Source organism: Barbatula barbatula, assembly GCF_947034865.1.
Source record: "Barbatula barbatula genome assembly, chromosome: 6".
Taxonomy (NCBI): domain Eukaryota; kingdom Metazoa; phylum Chordata; class Actinopteri; order Cypriniformes; family Nemacheilidae; genus Barbatula; species Barbatula barbatula.
The window spans coordinates 20,273,895-20,288,224 of record NC_136765.1 but is presented as its reverse complement, the minus strand read 5'-3'; the positions used below and the strand labels follow the sequence as shown (position 1 = coordinate 20,288,224).

General features: G+C 41.2%; 1 protein-coding gene across 3 annotated transcripts in view; it reads right to left on the bottom strand.

Annotated features, from left to right (window-relative positions):
* The window catches only part of fmn2a (formin 2a), a 43,968-nt gene that overhangs the window by 24,272 nt on the left and 5,366 nt on the right, over positions 1-14,330 (bottom strand). For 2 of the 3 annotated variants that reach the window (XR_013786797.1, XM_079458932.1), the window contains exons 2-5: positions 8,168-10,208; positions 6,129-6,307; positions 2,497-2,610; positions 127-1,145 (exon numbers count right to left, since the gene is read on the bottom strand). Coding sequence is in view for 2 of the 3 variants with exons in the window: in XM_079458932.1 (XP_079315058.1) it covers positions 127-1,145; positions 2,497-2,610; positions 6,129-6,307; positions 8,168-10,169 (3,314 nt within the window). In the remaining variant the exon portion in view is untranslated. The remainder of the gene's footprint in view (positions 1-126; positions 1,146-2,496; positions 2,611-6,128; positions 6,308-8,167; positions 10,209-14,330) is intronic. The other variant, XM_079458933.1, reaches the window with a different exon arrangement.

Below are 14,330 nucleotides of genomic sequence, written 5' to 3'. Positions count from 1 at the left end.
ATAATATTTCTTTCCGTTATTGTATGTGTGATCATAATCAAGCCTGAGCTGAATTTAAATGAAGTGAAACGCCAACATTCAACATACAAATATATCTAGTATTCAATCAGTGAGGCATATGATTACTTTTTGGTATGCAGCTGTATCCTGGTCCAGTAAAGTGGTTTCATGGGTTGTGGAGGCTCAATGACAGCCTTCAGGGGGGCAGACTCTTGAGCCATGCCCGGTGGCATCAATCCCATGAAGGGCGGAGGTGGCCCAAAACCAGGAGGAGGAGGTCCACAGCCAGGAGGTGGAGGAGGGGGGGGTGGAGCCATACCTGGGAGTGGCGGAGGAGGGGGTGGAGCCGTACCTGGGAGTGGCGGAGGAGGGGGTGGAGCCGTACCTGGGAGTGGCGGAGGAGGGGGTGGTGCCATACCTGGTAGTGGCGGAGGAGGGGGTGGAACCATACCTGGGAGTGGCGGAGGAGGGGGTGGTGCCATACCTGGTAGTGGCGGAGGAGGGGGTGGAACCATACCTGGGAGTGGAGGAGGAGGGGGCGGGGGTATACCTGGGAGTGGCGGAGGAGGGGGTGGAACCATACCTGGGAGTGGAGGAGGAGGGGGCCGGGGTATACCTGGGAGTGGAGGAGGAGGGGGCCGGGGTATACCTGGGAGTGGGGGTGGAGGCAAGAGCGGAGTTATCGATACACCTGATTCTGAAGGTTGTGTAGCTGATATTGCAACTGAATCAACAGGAAGTAGTTGAGATAAAAGGGGAGGGATATCCTGTTTGGTTCTTTGGCAGCTACAGACATTGGCCAATTCCATTGGTGAAGTCGCACTGTCACTTAATTTGGGAGTCTGTGATTGGTCTGATAAAGGCAATAATGGAGATTTGAAGGCTTCCTCGACTGGTGAGGTCTGAATGGCTTTCGCGTGCTTGAAAAAGTGTTGTTCGTTTACTTTATTCTGCGAATGTTTAATAGTCTGATTAAAACCAGCCACTTGTCCATCCCTTGTTCCAAACTTTGCGCTGTCCAAAAGTTTATTCTGTTTTTCCACATCCGATATTTCCGCGAGTAATTCTTCAATCGTTCTCTCAAGCTCCTGAATGGAAACAGAGCTCCCTTCCGGAACGACCCCAGATTGCTCAGTGTATCCATCCTGCGTAGAGCAGAGGCACAGAAAATAAAGATTTTACATCCTTAAAAAGAAACGGCAACATTGAATGAAAAACACAGACGTCTCCTGTCAAGTTAACGTTACATACGGCTGCACCGCCATGAGTTAATGCCTTGTTTTAGCGGATGTTAGTTTCTCCTCGGAAACTCGACTCACTTTTCTGAGGAATGGTATGTGTGTGTGTTTTCGAGTAAGGGTCTGCGTTTCCTAATAACATGGGCCAGGCACGCATGTGGCATCCCACAAGTCAATTAAAGTACTTTGGCTGATCGGCAAAACGTAGCGCTGCTTCCCGGATGAGGGCCAGAGACCGAGGCCAAGGAAATGAATGAGCTACCACAGACAACGTATAAAAATTAACACAACACATAAGAGATGCACTCGGTTCACACGCAAACACCACAGAGTCACACATGCATCCACACAACATCGAGGGTCAAGGAAGTCCAACGAGTCTAGACTCCAGAAGTCGTCTCTTAGGACTCCTAAAAGGCGAGCCGCAGAGTCTCTGGGAATGAGGAGGGAATGTTTTACCCTTTCTATTACACGGCTTCAAACGGCTTCAAAGAGCATGTGTGGGTGTGTGTGACTGGTTGGGGGGGGGTTACGGAGAACATATCACACACATGGAATCTGGTTACGCATGCTGAGGACCCTGTCAGACTGAGATGGGAGACGCTTTCATTCACAAAATCCTCTTCTTCAGCCAGGCAGAAAGATGTTTGGAGAGTTTTGGCTCCAGAACTCCAGGCCTCGGGAATTCTAGGAGCCAAAAGACATCGCTTCACGAAACTTGATACGTTCACATGTGTACCAGTGCGTGATATGTGTTAAGTGTGTTTACATTTATTTCATTAAAATGCCATATTTTGCAAAGACGTCATCACGGACAAAACCACCAGAGGGCAGTAAAGCCATATCCCTATTGAAAATCAATTAGGATTCTTAACACCATTTTTAGCTACGCAATATTCATAAATGAAGAACAAACTAATACGAGCGTGGTTTAACTGCTGCAATACAAACAGTCATTTATAAGCACTTAACATGATGGATCTTTAAAAGGAATGACATGCACGTCTGCTGGACAGATGTTTAGTTTGGGGTAAAAAGATGCCATCAGGATGCTGTTTACAGAGGGTTACCTAGCAACGCTAAAGAGACGTACAGCTTATGAGGTGTTTAAGAGGAAATTGTTGTTTCCATATGGGAGATATTTGAACATAGATCAGAGGACGTACAAACAAAACATACATGCACGCACACACAAACTTCTATTTCTAGTTGGAATGTAATCATGACAGTATTATTAATATGCTTATAAACAAATCACCTGACATATCCGCACCTGTGCTACAGAAGAGGCTGGAGGCCACAGCGTTTGCAATCGCCCAGGTGTTCTGATCTCATTGTGACCCACTGGAGCCCAGGTATACAGCTGCTCTGCCTGTATAAAAAGAGAAAAAAGAGAGTTGGCATTAAAAGAGCTGATCATGGCATAAAGAAAATACAATGTGTTTAAAATGTATACAAGACTCTAAAAAAAGCCTTCTGCACCCTTAACATTCCATGCAGACAGCAAGAAACGTAGGTTTTGAGGCAGCCCTATGTATAGGGCGACCTCTGCTGGTACATTGTAGAAGCACAGCTTTTCAATGCCACTGGCCAGTACAGAAACATAATATGTGACATTTGTCTTGCTGACACTGCCAGCATGTTCAGATATTCAAAATGAAAGGCTGTTGGCAAGGCTGTCCACTCACACCGGCAGGGGTTTGTGTGAGCATGCAGGCAACGTGTCATTGGATCAAGAAATGTTGTAATGTTTCACTGCATGACTGTAAACCAACTGCAGATAAAGCTGCAGAGCTTGCTCCAAATTATGCTGCCTGTCAATCATCAGTTTGCAACTATAAAAAAATCTGTTGCCTTGATAAACATGCTTCTGTTAAAAACATGGCTGTTGGGTTAGAGGACAGACTTTTTTTGCCATTTTTATACAGGTCTCTGGAGTACTCTATTCTGATCAATTACACCATTCAACCATTATTTCCCCTTCGGTTTACAATATTGTCTAATTCATTAACATCAGTTAATGCATATGCTAGCTAACATGAACTTGCAATGGGAAATATATATTTTACTGGAACATTTGTTAGTTAAAGAAATAGTTTACCTCAAAATGGAAATTCTGCCATCATTTATCCATCCTCTAGACGTTTTAAACCTGCATGACTTTCTTTCTCCTGCAAAACACAAAAGACGATATTCTGAAGAATGTTGGTAACCAGAAACTGTCGGCCCCCATTCACTTCTATTGTATAGAAACCAATGCAAGTCAATGGGGACCAACAGTTTTCTGTTACCAACATTTTTCAAAATATCTACTTTTGTGTTATGCAGGAGAAAGAAAGTCATGCAGGTTTGTAATGCCAAGAGGGCGGCTAGTCATGGGCGTAATTTGGGGGTGTAACAGGTGGGACATGTCTCATGCCACTTTTTGGAAGAAATTAAGAAATGCTTGCGGAAGGCATGTATTGTTTAGGGGCCATTAACATATAAAACGTGTAAGCCAATGAACAAGTGACATTTTGTGTCATCGGAATAGACTGTTTTTAAGTGTAATGCGCCGCAAAAGCCAAGTGACCTTCCCCAAGTGACAGTTTGGGACCCACATAAGAGCTGGCGTCGAAAAGCAGAGTAGCCAAGGGACGGACCGCCCCCTATGTATGATACATATTCCTTACGAGGACTATTACAGAAACAATTTATTAAAATATTGTTCATGTCCCCACCACTTTTCAAAACAAAAAAACTTCACTGAGGTGTGTAAATTATGGAGCGAACTACTCTACTATAAATTTATATTTTTTTATTATTTATATAGTCTATATGTTTACTATAAATAAATAAATAAAATGTAAAATTAATTTATTAATTAAAAATAAGCAAATACAAATGCAGCACATAAATAAAATATATAAATAAATTATTAAATAAACATTAGGGTACAAACCACTGTTCTACGTAATAAAATATATACTGTATAATATATATATAATCTCAAATCCATTTTTGTCAAATTGCATGTTTTAGGAAGGCATGTCTTAAACCCAGCCATCAAGCGGAGCAGACTGTCCCTTACGTAACTGTCTGTTGTGACAGAAGATGTGAAGCGATAGTGAGAGTATTGATGTGAATGCTTTAACAATGCTCCCCTCCTGAAATCACAGCCAATGAAATCACAGTTCAAGTCATGTTCCACAGTGTAGGACAACAGCGTTATTGTGCTGTTATTTTAGTCACGGCAGCACTTTGTGTTAATGCGGAGATCTTCTGATGAATATCTACTATTATCTTTAGAAAAAAACGCATTTAAAACTATGGCTAATTTACTTTATATATTTTATGTTAAATAAAGGTTTACAGATAAAAAAATATTGAACCGTAAAGTATACAATATTTGTGGCAAGTGCTACAAAAGAAAGATATATTTTCTTCATTCAACTTTGCAAATGCTGCCTAATGAGAAATGCACAGTTCTTCAGTAGATAATCATTCAAACAGGGCACCTCATTTACATTATCACACAATAAGATGAAGAGGTCTAATTCTCACTGCCATTAAGAGATCGCATGGTCTATTTGGCTGCCAGCCCGACTCGCCATATCACTGAAGGCTATGATCGCCCGATGAATATTTTTAACACAATAACATAAAAGAGAAATATATCGATAGATGGATAGATGAATCCGCGTAGAATCATATTCCCGGTAATGTGTCTTTTTTAGATGAAGAGATGAATACAACACAGAGCATGTGACCCATCTTATGTAACCTGGTCAGCAGATGGCTTATGCATGCAGATGTGTTCAGTTGAGTGTGTATAAGCACTGTTCGGGCACACATACTCACATGTTGTGGATGTGTGTGAGACATGGTCTACAAACACATGCCACACATGAACATCAATGCTTAAATGGGATAAAAAGTGTGTGTAGTTATGACACAGAAAGAGGGAAGGGCAAGTGTGTGCTAAATGTTTATCTGTCCAGACACAAATTTGCTTTGGCAGGCGAAGCCAAAGGATAACAAGAATGAGAGAGAGAGAGAGAGAGAGAGAGAGCAGTTCATATAAAGTGCAGGTCACATGCAGTAGGCTGGCCAACCACAGAATCATGACAACATTACAGATCAGTCATGAGACGAAATTTATATTTGGACCCAACTACACAGAACCGACTATCGCATATTTGCAACTTTCCACAAATCTATCTCAGATCTCTAAAAATGTCACTCTTTCACATGCATTACATGGTTCTTTTCCTTTGTATCACACAGCTATCACATATAAAGTTATCCCGCTGAGATCATCTCACATCTGCTCAGACAGAATTGACTCTGTGGGTTGTTCGACAAAGTGCTACAGAATGTGTGAAATTTGGCACGTTTTAGTAACACTAATCAACAGCTTTTATGCCTCTGCCTTATTCTATTATTCAGTGCTGGAACACGAACTGACTCGCTTCACAAAAACACTGGTCTTTATACATAATCATCAAAATAATCATCAGAACCTTTGACATTCTAGCACAAAAATGACTATTTTCATTTTTAGCGTAACTATTTTTATGTTATTCCAAGAAGAGTACTCCGGAAGATAATTTTTCATTTGATAAAATAGGCAGTAGTCAATGTTCGATATCCTGAAAAGACTCACTAGACTGTAAGAGTCCCAAGGTGGCTTGCAGTACATGATTCATCAATCAACTGTCAGTTAAAGTGGGTCATATGTCCAGTATTAATTCCTATGCCAGCGTGTGGCATACTATATTGGCAGTGCACATACTGTACATCAAAAGACATTTCACAGTCTTAAAGGGACATTCCAATTTTCCACAAATGCGTTAGTTTGAAGTTTAATTGAATGTTGCAACAAAAAAATAATAAATTTGTTATCCATACATTAAAAGTGGGCTTGTCCGTGACATCACTTCCTGCATGCAGTTCCCTGAGGCAGTCACTGAAGGGCTGTAAAATTCCTAGATCCAAAATACGGGAACAGAACCTTTCAACTTCCTGTGTGCCACTGTCACCTTCAGAACAACCCCACTGCGTAAGACACCTATCCAGCAGCGAGCGACCTGTAAAAGAAAGAATAATTTATTTCTTACTTTTATAATCTAAAGAACATTCTTTTCGCAATAAAGAACCTGCAACCGAAAGTTGTTCTTCTATGGAACCATGAAGGACCTTTTGAGAGTATAAATTCTAAACAATGTGGGAGATCAGATCAGTTTGCATTGATATGCAACCGCTTTAAAGGGGCAGTTCACCTAAACATGATATCCAGACACATACTTTGACACAAAGTCAACCTACAACAACTGAAATGTCACTACTTCTAGAAATGTAGCTTTAAACCAGAAACAAAAAAGGTGGAAATTATATTGAAATATTGATCCAAGATTCATCATTTATTGTTATATCTGAAATCTGAATTAAGTAAAGCCATTCCTGTAAACTGGAGTGCATGCGTGTGCATTTTCAACTGGGATATACTCCTCCCTCCAGAGCACAAACGTACACATAAACTTCCCTTCTCTCATTTATCAGTTAGACACAAACTCAATACCTCACCTCAAAGTCCTCTATCACTCTAGTAGAGAGACTGATTTCTGTGCAGCATCAATAAACATTACAAAATCTACAATGACGCTTGTTTTCCTGTTACTTTATTTCCTTCGGATTATATATTGTCAACTGAGCAAACTAAAAAGCTATCAAATCAAGTGGCTACAAGATTGTTATTCATCATATTTCATATTACCATTCCCTAACTCTGGACTGTGTGCTATTTTATTTTACCAAATCTCACTTTATCTTTCTATGTTCTATCTGATCTGTCCTAGTTCAACCTCCATGAATGGTTTGTCAAGAGCAACGTGGAGAATATTGTGTGTTTGTGTGCGTATGAGTGACTTCCTGTGGAATTCAGATTAAATGAGGCAGAAGCCAAAGCTTTCTTAGCCAGTAGCCAAAGTGTGTCAGATTGCATTTCTGTAGGATTGTATGAGTGTGTTTCCATGTTTGAGAGCTAGATCTGATGCATTTTGAACCTTGGGAACAATGAACCAGAACATAGAACAGAAAAAGAAAAGTGGGAATTATGTATCATCATAGTAAGGCGTGACACCAACCTTCTTACAAGTAATATATCTAAGAGCCAGAGATCAAACCACAAAACCAGTCATAAGAGCCAATAAGATTTCATTGATATATGGTTTGTTAGGAAAGGACAATATTTGGCCAAGATACAACTGTTTGAAAATCTTAAATCTGAGGAGGCAAAAAGTCTAAATCGCCTTTAAAGTCCATCAGAGACGCTGTAGCAGGCCGTTGCTAAGAAGAAAACGTTTCTTTTAATGCTCTCTATTGGCTTACTGTTGTAATGACGTTGTGGACAGTAGATGAACCCGAAAGCAGAAATTGGAAGCTTTACATCGATACCAACCCGTAATTACCAAAGAGTGGGCAGCAATTTGAAGTTTGTACGTGTGTTTCTGGCCATTTTCGTTTGCAAATTTGCTAGATCCACTCACAAAAAATCAAGTTTTGATATATTTACGGTACGAAATTTACTAAATATCTTCATGGAAAATCGATAATGTTGACATATGCAATGTATTGTTGGCTATTGCTACAAATGTACCCGTGCTATTTATGGCTGGATTTGTGGTCCAGGGTTTGGAATCAAGGTTTAGAAAATTTAAACATGAATATATCAAGTACAGTAGTTTGTGCTCCAAAGTATCTTCCTTGAGAAAATAAATGAGAAATGAAAGAATCTTGCCAGATCTGAGCACAGTTTGAGATTACCTCAGAAATGAGATTATCACGTTTGTTTCCTCAGGACAAATGTTTGAGAAATCTTCTCATTCAATCTCTTTCATAATGCATTTATTACCTTGGACCAAAAAAAGCTAAATAAGAAGAACTCTCACCTGAAAACACATCTGGAAAGATTGTCGAAGTTCTCCTGTGTCCGATGGTCTGAAAGCCTCTTTCTATAACTTCTGACCGACCGTAGATGGCTTCATCCCATTCGTCATGACAACCCACCGGCCCTGCAATACTGCAGGACCTCTGTCTCCGTGCTCTCCAGCTCCCAGCTTTATGCGACCCTTGACCTAAGCATAACTCTAATCCGACCCTGCGAGGGCACATAGGGCTGGGTGAAGGAGTGGTGCACGGAGAGGTGAGCTGTCTGGTGGTTGTCTTCACATACGAGGTCTGTATTGTGGGATACGGTTTAACCCCAAGGTTTGTACTGGATGTTCTGCGAGGTTGTGACCCGGGGCCTAAAGAACTCTCAGATGACCATTGTGTGAAAAATGCAGCGCTGCTTTTCCGTCTTCTCAGAGTGATCTTCTCTCGCTCTTCTTCATCATCTTCACACTGTTCGATGTTCAGCTCCACACTACTAACACTTTTCTGTGGCATGGCGTTTGACATAGGGTTGACTTGGGGGTCATCGAGCCGAATGTTGGCAGATGAATTTAGGCCAACCTCTAGGCTTTGGGTCAGGCTGCTGTTACCATAGCGACAGTCTTCGAGTGGCAAAGACAGTGACGAACTCTCAAAAATATCCTCTGCACTCTCGTAGGAGGTGGTTGTTGCCGTGGTATCCTGAAAACTATAGTTACTGGTTGATTTGCAAACAGCTGTGATGTCTTGTATGCTACATGTCTTGGTGATACTATCCGTTATGTTTTGTTCATCAGGTTTATTTGTAATATCAGTGTTCTGTCCACTAGATTCCACTTTTATAATCACATCTCCATCAGTATCTCTACTACCTTTGAAGTTTTCTTCACTCTCTAGTTCACTCATACAAGAAACCAATTTTCCACTAACAGGACCCTCTGTGACTTCCTCCTGACCTTTTGACCCTACCTGTCCCTTCTCCCCATCACCACAACTCTGGTCCCCTGTGATACTTCTCATCTGATGCTGCTGACTGAGGGTTCTCTGGATATCCGACAGCAGATCTTGAGCCTCAGCTGCCGAGTGAAAGCTGTAGAGGTCCGTATCCGACCCTGAGCCCTCCGTCTCTCTTCCGACTTCATCTTCCGTCGTGTCTAGAGTCGACTGCCTGCTTTCGGCCGTGAGTTGCTTTCGATCAAGATTACTGTCAGAAGTCAGACCTTCACGCTCATCCCCTGATATGCCACCATTATTGCTGCCATTCGAATCAACATTACTAATCCTTATCTCAGCATCCAGCACATCTTCTTTGGATAACCCTTTCCGGGAGAGCCCCGTTCGGATGCGGATGTTAGAAAACACTGAACCTTTAGAGCCTTCTGATTTCTTCTTGCTTGAGTCACTTGATAATTTGCTGGCTTTGCTATGAGACTTTTTAATCTTCTTGGGGTGTTCATGCTCCTCTCCGCTCGCCCCAGCACCTTCATCCCCAGACTTCTTCTGTTTGGCCTCTTGATTTCCCATGGTCCTCAGAAGGCGCACACCTTTAGCGATCAGGCCATGATGGGAACGTGTGTGTTCGGATATACTTTCCCCTTCTCTCGGCTTCTCTCTCTTCTCCCCCACTCTCTCTAATCCATCTCTCTCTCTCTCCACAGAGGAATGCAGCAGCTGCGATGATGTGAGCTGTGACGCTGCGCCCGAGGACTGCCGGAGAGACAGCTCCCCCTGCCTCACAATCTCTCCCTCTCTGTCATCTGCTCGCTCTGTCAGGTCGCATAACGGGCTGCTGGAAGAGCGGCTTAACTGAGCATGTGCAGGACGACCCTGTGAGCGTGAGGACTGGTGCTGATACAAGTCTGAGTGTTGCGGCTTGTGTAATAACTGTTGCTGTTGTCTTCTGATGAGATTTGTGAGGCTGCTTTTTCTCCTCTCCGTACGTCTCTCTCTGAAAGGGGAGGAGTGGACACTCTCTCGCAGGACAGGTAGATGTGTCTCTATCGTCTGGATGGTTTGCATCTTGAATCAAATGCCTTGAGTTACACACGTTTGGTAGACCTAAAGTGAACGAAACAAAGAATGATATATTTCAAACAGATACAGTGAATACAGTAAAAGTGAGTAAAATAAAACTATTATGACAAAATTCAGAATTTATTAGAAGTCATTACTGTCCCATTGTACCATTAACAAAACATTTTATGAAAGTAACAAGTTCAATTTTTTTTTTTGTGTTGCATTCATTAGACATTTTAGGCAAACAATGCTATGGACTAGATTAGATTAAAGCACAAAGTTTTCTATCACATCGTATTTTTTGCGTTCTTCATTGAAAAGCAAAACTGAAATATCAGTCAGTTACTAAAGAATTGGTTTCCATTTTTCTGAGTAGAATTAAATCCATTTGCACAGGGAATGTTTGATAATAGCACTGGATTTTTATTTGTGTGGGACACAGTGTGCAAGCACAGCATCATGTGAGCTTAAAGACTGATCTCATAAACTGATGTATGACTGTGGCCAGTAGGCCTGAAATCAGCATTATTCCTAGGCCTTGTGAGATCCACACTAAAACAGATTTAGAGAATATGGATTCAATCCAGTACACAGCTTGCAATTACTATTTAACTGCAAAATTAGTACTAAGTGTTAGAAATCAGTAAAAGTGTTAAACCTCTCAGTCTTTAGTAGCCTACTTGTTCAACAGATATCATCTGTAAAATATGCCTCCAAACAGATTTCCGTGCAAAATATACATGCAAGTTTTCCGGCATTGATCTATTTTGGTTCGATGTCCCAATTTATTGAGAAATTTATGATTTTCTGTGTATTGCACAAGAACTTCAGTGATACGACAAATGTATTTGTAAGATGCACATTTGATAAATATTGTAGCGGCTATCCTACGTTGTTAAAAGGCCGCTGAGAGGCTGAAGCAGGAACTCCATGCATTTGCGACGCATATAATAAAGTATCCGTGAGGCAAACAGCTGTTAATAGTCCCATTTATTGCACAGACAGATATTTCTTCGAGTTTGACAGTTGTAAATAGGTGAATATGGTCAACAAAGAATACATCGTCCTGACTCACCCCCTCTCGCTACCAAACTAGGTGACCAGGTGACTAATATTACTATTCCCAGGTGATCCCGTGACCCTCCACCATGATCACGTGACATTTAACTCTTTCATGTCCCTTTCATTCCAGCCCCTAATTATTATCAAGTAATAATTACAACTCCATAATTTAGACATGAAAACAATCAATAATGCATTTACATCTTATAATGTCCATTTCTTTTTCAAAAGAGAAAAAATCCTGCAAAAAGTCAGGCAGAAAAATTGTTCATGTTTTGAAGTGTTGTCAAAAAGTCCAAAAAATGTCAAGCAACAAAATTATCCATCTTCTGCTTCTTGTAAAAGACAGACCTTAGTTATTGGCCTTTCCAGACAGCTGGTTTTAGTTTTAACTTGCACATGACGCACAAATCCTCTTCTATCTGGAAATGTTTGCACTATGCGTCCAATAAGCCATGAGTTTCGAGGTGCTGTATTGTCCACTATAAGCACTATGTCTCCTGGTTTAAAGTTGCGTTTGACTCTTGACCATTTCTGACGTTCTTGAAGTTGTGGTAAGTACTCCAGAACCCATCTCTTCCAGAACAAGTCTGACATGTACTGGACCTGTCTCCAACGTTTACGAGCATAAACATCTTCCTTTTTGAATTCGCCCGGTGGTAACGATGGTAATGTTCTCAAAATCAACAGGTGATTTGGTGTTAATGCTTCCAGATCATTTGGATCAGTGGATGCTTTGGTGATTGGACGACCATTGATAATAGATTCAACTTCGCAAAAAACCGTTTGCAAACTCTCTTCGTCCAAATTTTGCACCTTTAAAATGGAATTCAAAACTTTCCGTACAGATCGAATTAACCTTTCCCAGGTCCCTCCATAATGTGATGCAGTCGGGGGATTAAATGACCATTTAATACCTTTCTGAAGGAGGACATCATTAATTTGACCCTGATTCCATTTCTGTATAGCAACTCTTAGTTCCCGCTCTGCTCCAACAAAGTTCCTTCCATTATCCGATCTGAGTTCTTTGACTTGACCACGTCTTGCAATGAAACGTCGAAGTGCGTTTATGAATGAATCTGTGTCCAAGGATGGTGCCACTTCAATATGTATTGCCCTTATGGCTAAACAGGTAAAAATTACTCCATATCTTTTCACCAAAGTTCTTCTGCTTCTTACCTCGAAAGGTCCAAAATAATCCACCCCAACACGGGTAAATGGTGGCTCATTCGGAGTGACTCTGTCGGATGGTAAATCAGCCATCTGTTGGCATCCTGGAAGTGAATTCAGTCTTCGACATATAACACATTTGGATAGTACACTTCTTATTGCTGTACTTGCACCTGTAATCCAATATTTTTGTCGTAATTTAGACAACATATGATTACGACCACAATGTCCTACTTCTTCATGTATGTGTCTCAGGAGAATATCAGAGATGTGAGAATTCTTTGCTAGAATGACTGGATGCTTGGATTCTTCAGGCATTGATGCCCTACTTAATCTGCCACCAACCCTCAAAACATCATTAAACGTAGGACAAAGTCCATAAATGTGACTACCCTTCTTGACACTTTCCCCTCTTTTTAGACAAGCAAGTTCATCAGGAAACATCTTTTCTTGTGAAAGTCTAATAATTTCCAACTCAGCCGTCTCTAGTTCTTCTGGTGAGAGATGAAATTTTTCGAGTTGACCTTTGAAAATCTCCATTTCCTTTTCCAAATGTTCCTGTTGTCCAGCAGAATGAGCTGAAGCAAGTCTCAGTTGTTTCCTCTTCTGACTAAGAGATAAGAGCAGTTTCCTAAATCTCAAAATCCAAGCCATTGCCCTTTTCAAACGAAACCAAGAAGAGAAGTGATTAAAGAAACGTGCAAGCTTATCATCCTCTTCATGAAGCTGCACAGAGTTAATCTCAATACTTTTCTTGACCTTAAGGTCATCCACTTCAAGGTTTTCAAGGTCCTTCAGGTTGGCAGGCCATTCACTTTCAGGATGAAGAAGAAAGGCAGGACCTGATGTCCATGTCCTGTTTTTGAGAAAGACTTTGGCAGTCGATCCTCTAGAAGCAACATCAGCTGGATTGCTTGCTGTATCTACGTATCTCCACTGTGAAACTTGTGAAGCCTTGAGAATTTCTGTCACCCGATTGGCTACAAAGATTTTGAATCGTGAAGTCTCGTTTTTGATGTATTTGAGGACAGAAGCACTGTCTGTCCAAAAAACAGAATCCTGAAGCTGCAGATGTAATTCCTTCTTCCATATAACATCCATACGACTTGCCATTGTAGCAGCAATGAGCTCCATACGTGGGATGGTAACACACTTCATTGGGGCTACTCTTGACTTTCCCATGATAAAAGCACAATGTACTAGAGAATGCATATTGCGTGTTAGCAAGTATGTCACAGTTCCATAGCCATCCTTACTCGCATCTGAAAAATGATGCAACTGTGCAGAGGTGATGTCACCAAAATTTGGAGGTTTTAAACCTCTTATAAGCTCAAAGCTTTCCAGAAGATGAAGTTCTTGAAGCCAGTCTTTCCATTTTTGAACAACTATTTCTGGCAAAACATCATCCCATCCTAAGTTTCCTTTGCAGAGGTCCTGCAATATTTTCTTAGCAGACAATAGTACAGGGCTCACAATTCCCAAAGGATCATACACAGAGCTAATCATGGACAGTATTCCTCTTCGAGTCATAGGTCTGTCTTTGATTACAATCTTGAACTTAAATGTGTCAGACTGAACGCACCACTGCATCCCCAACACTCTCTCGACTAATGGAGATTCCCGATCAATATTCAAGTCTTTTGCTGTCTTTGCTCTTTGATCCTCAGGTATTACTGCCATGACTTCACATCTGTTGCTCATCCATTTTGTTAGCCTGAATCCACCTTTGGCACATATGGATACAAGTTCCTGGCACAATGTCTTTGCTTGTTCAACAGTAGCAACTGAAACAAGGCAATCATCAACATAAAAAGAATGTAGAATTGTATCCACTGTTTCCTTGTTAAACTCTTCCTTATGATCTTCTGCACATTTCCTTAGAGCGAAATTAGCACAGCTAGGAGATGATGTTGCTCCAAATAGATGCACTAA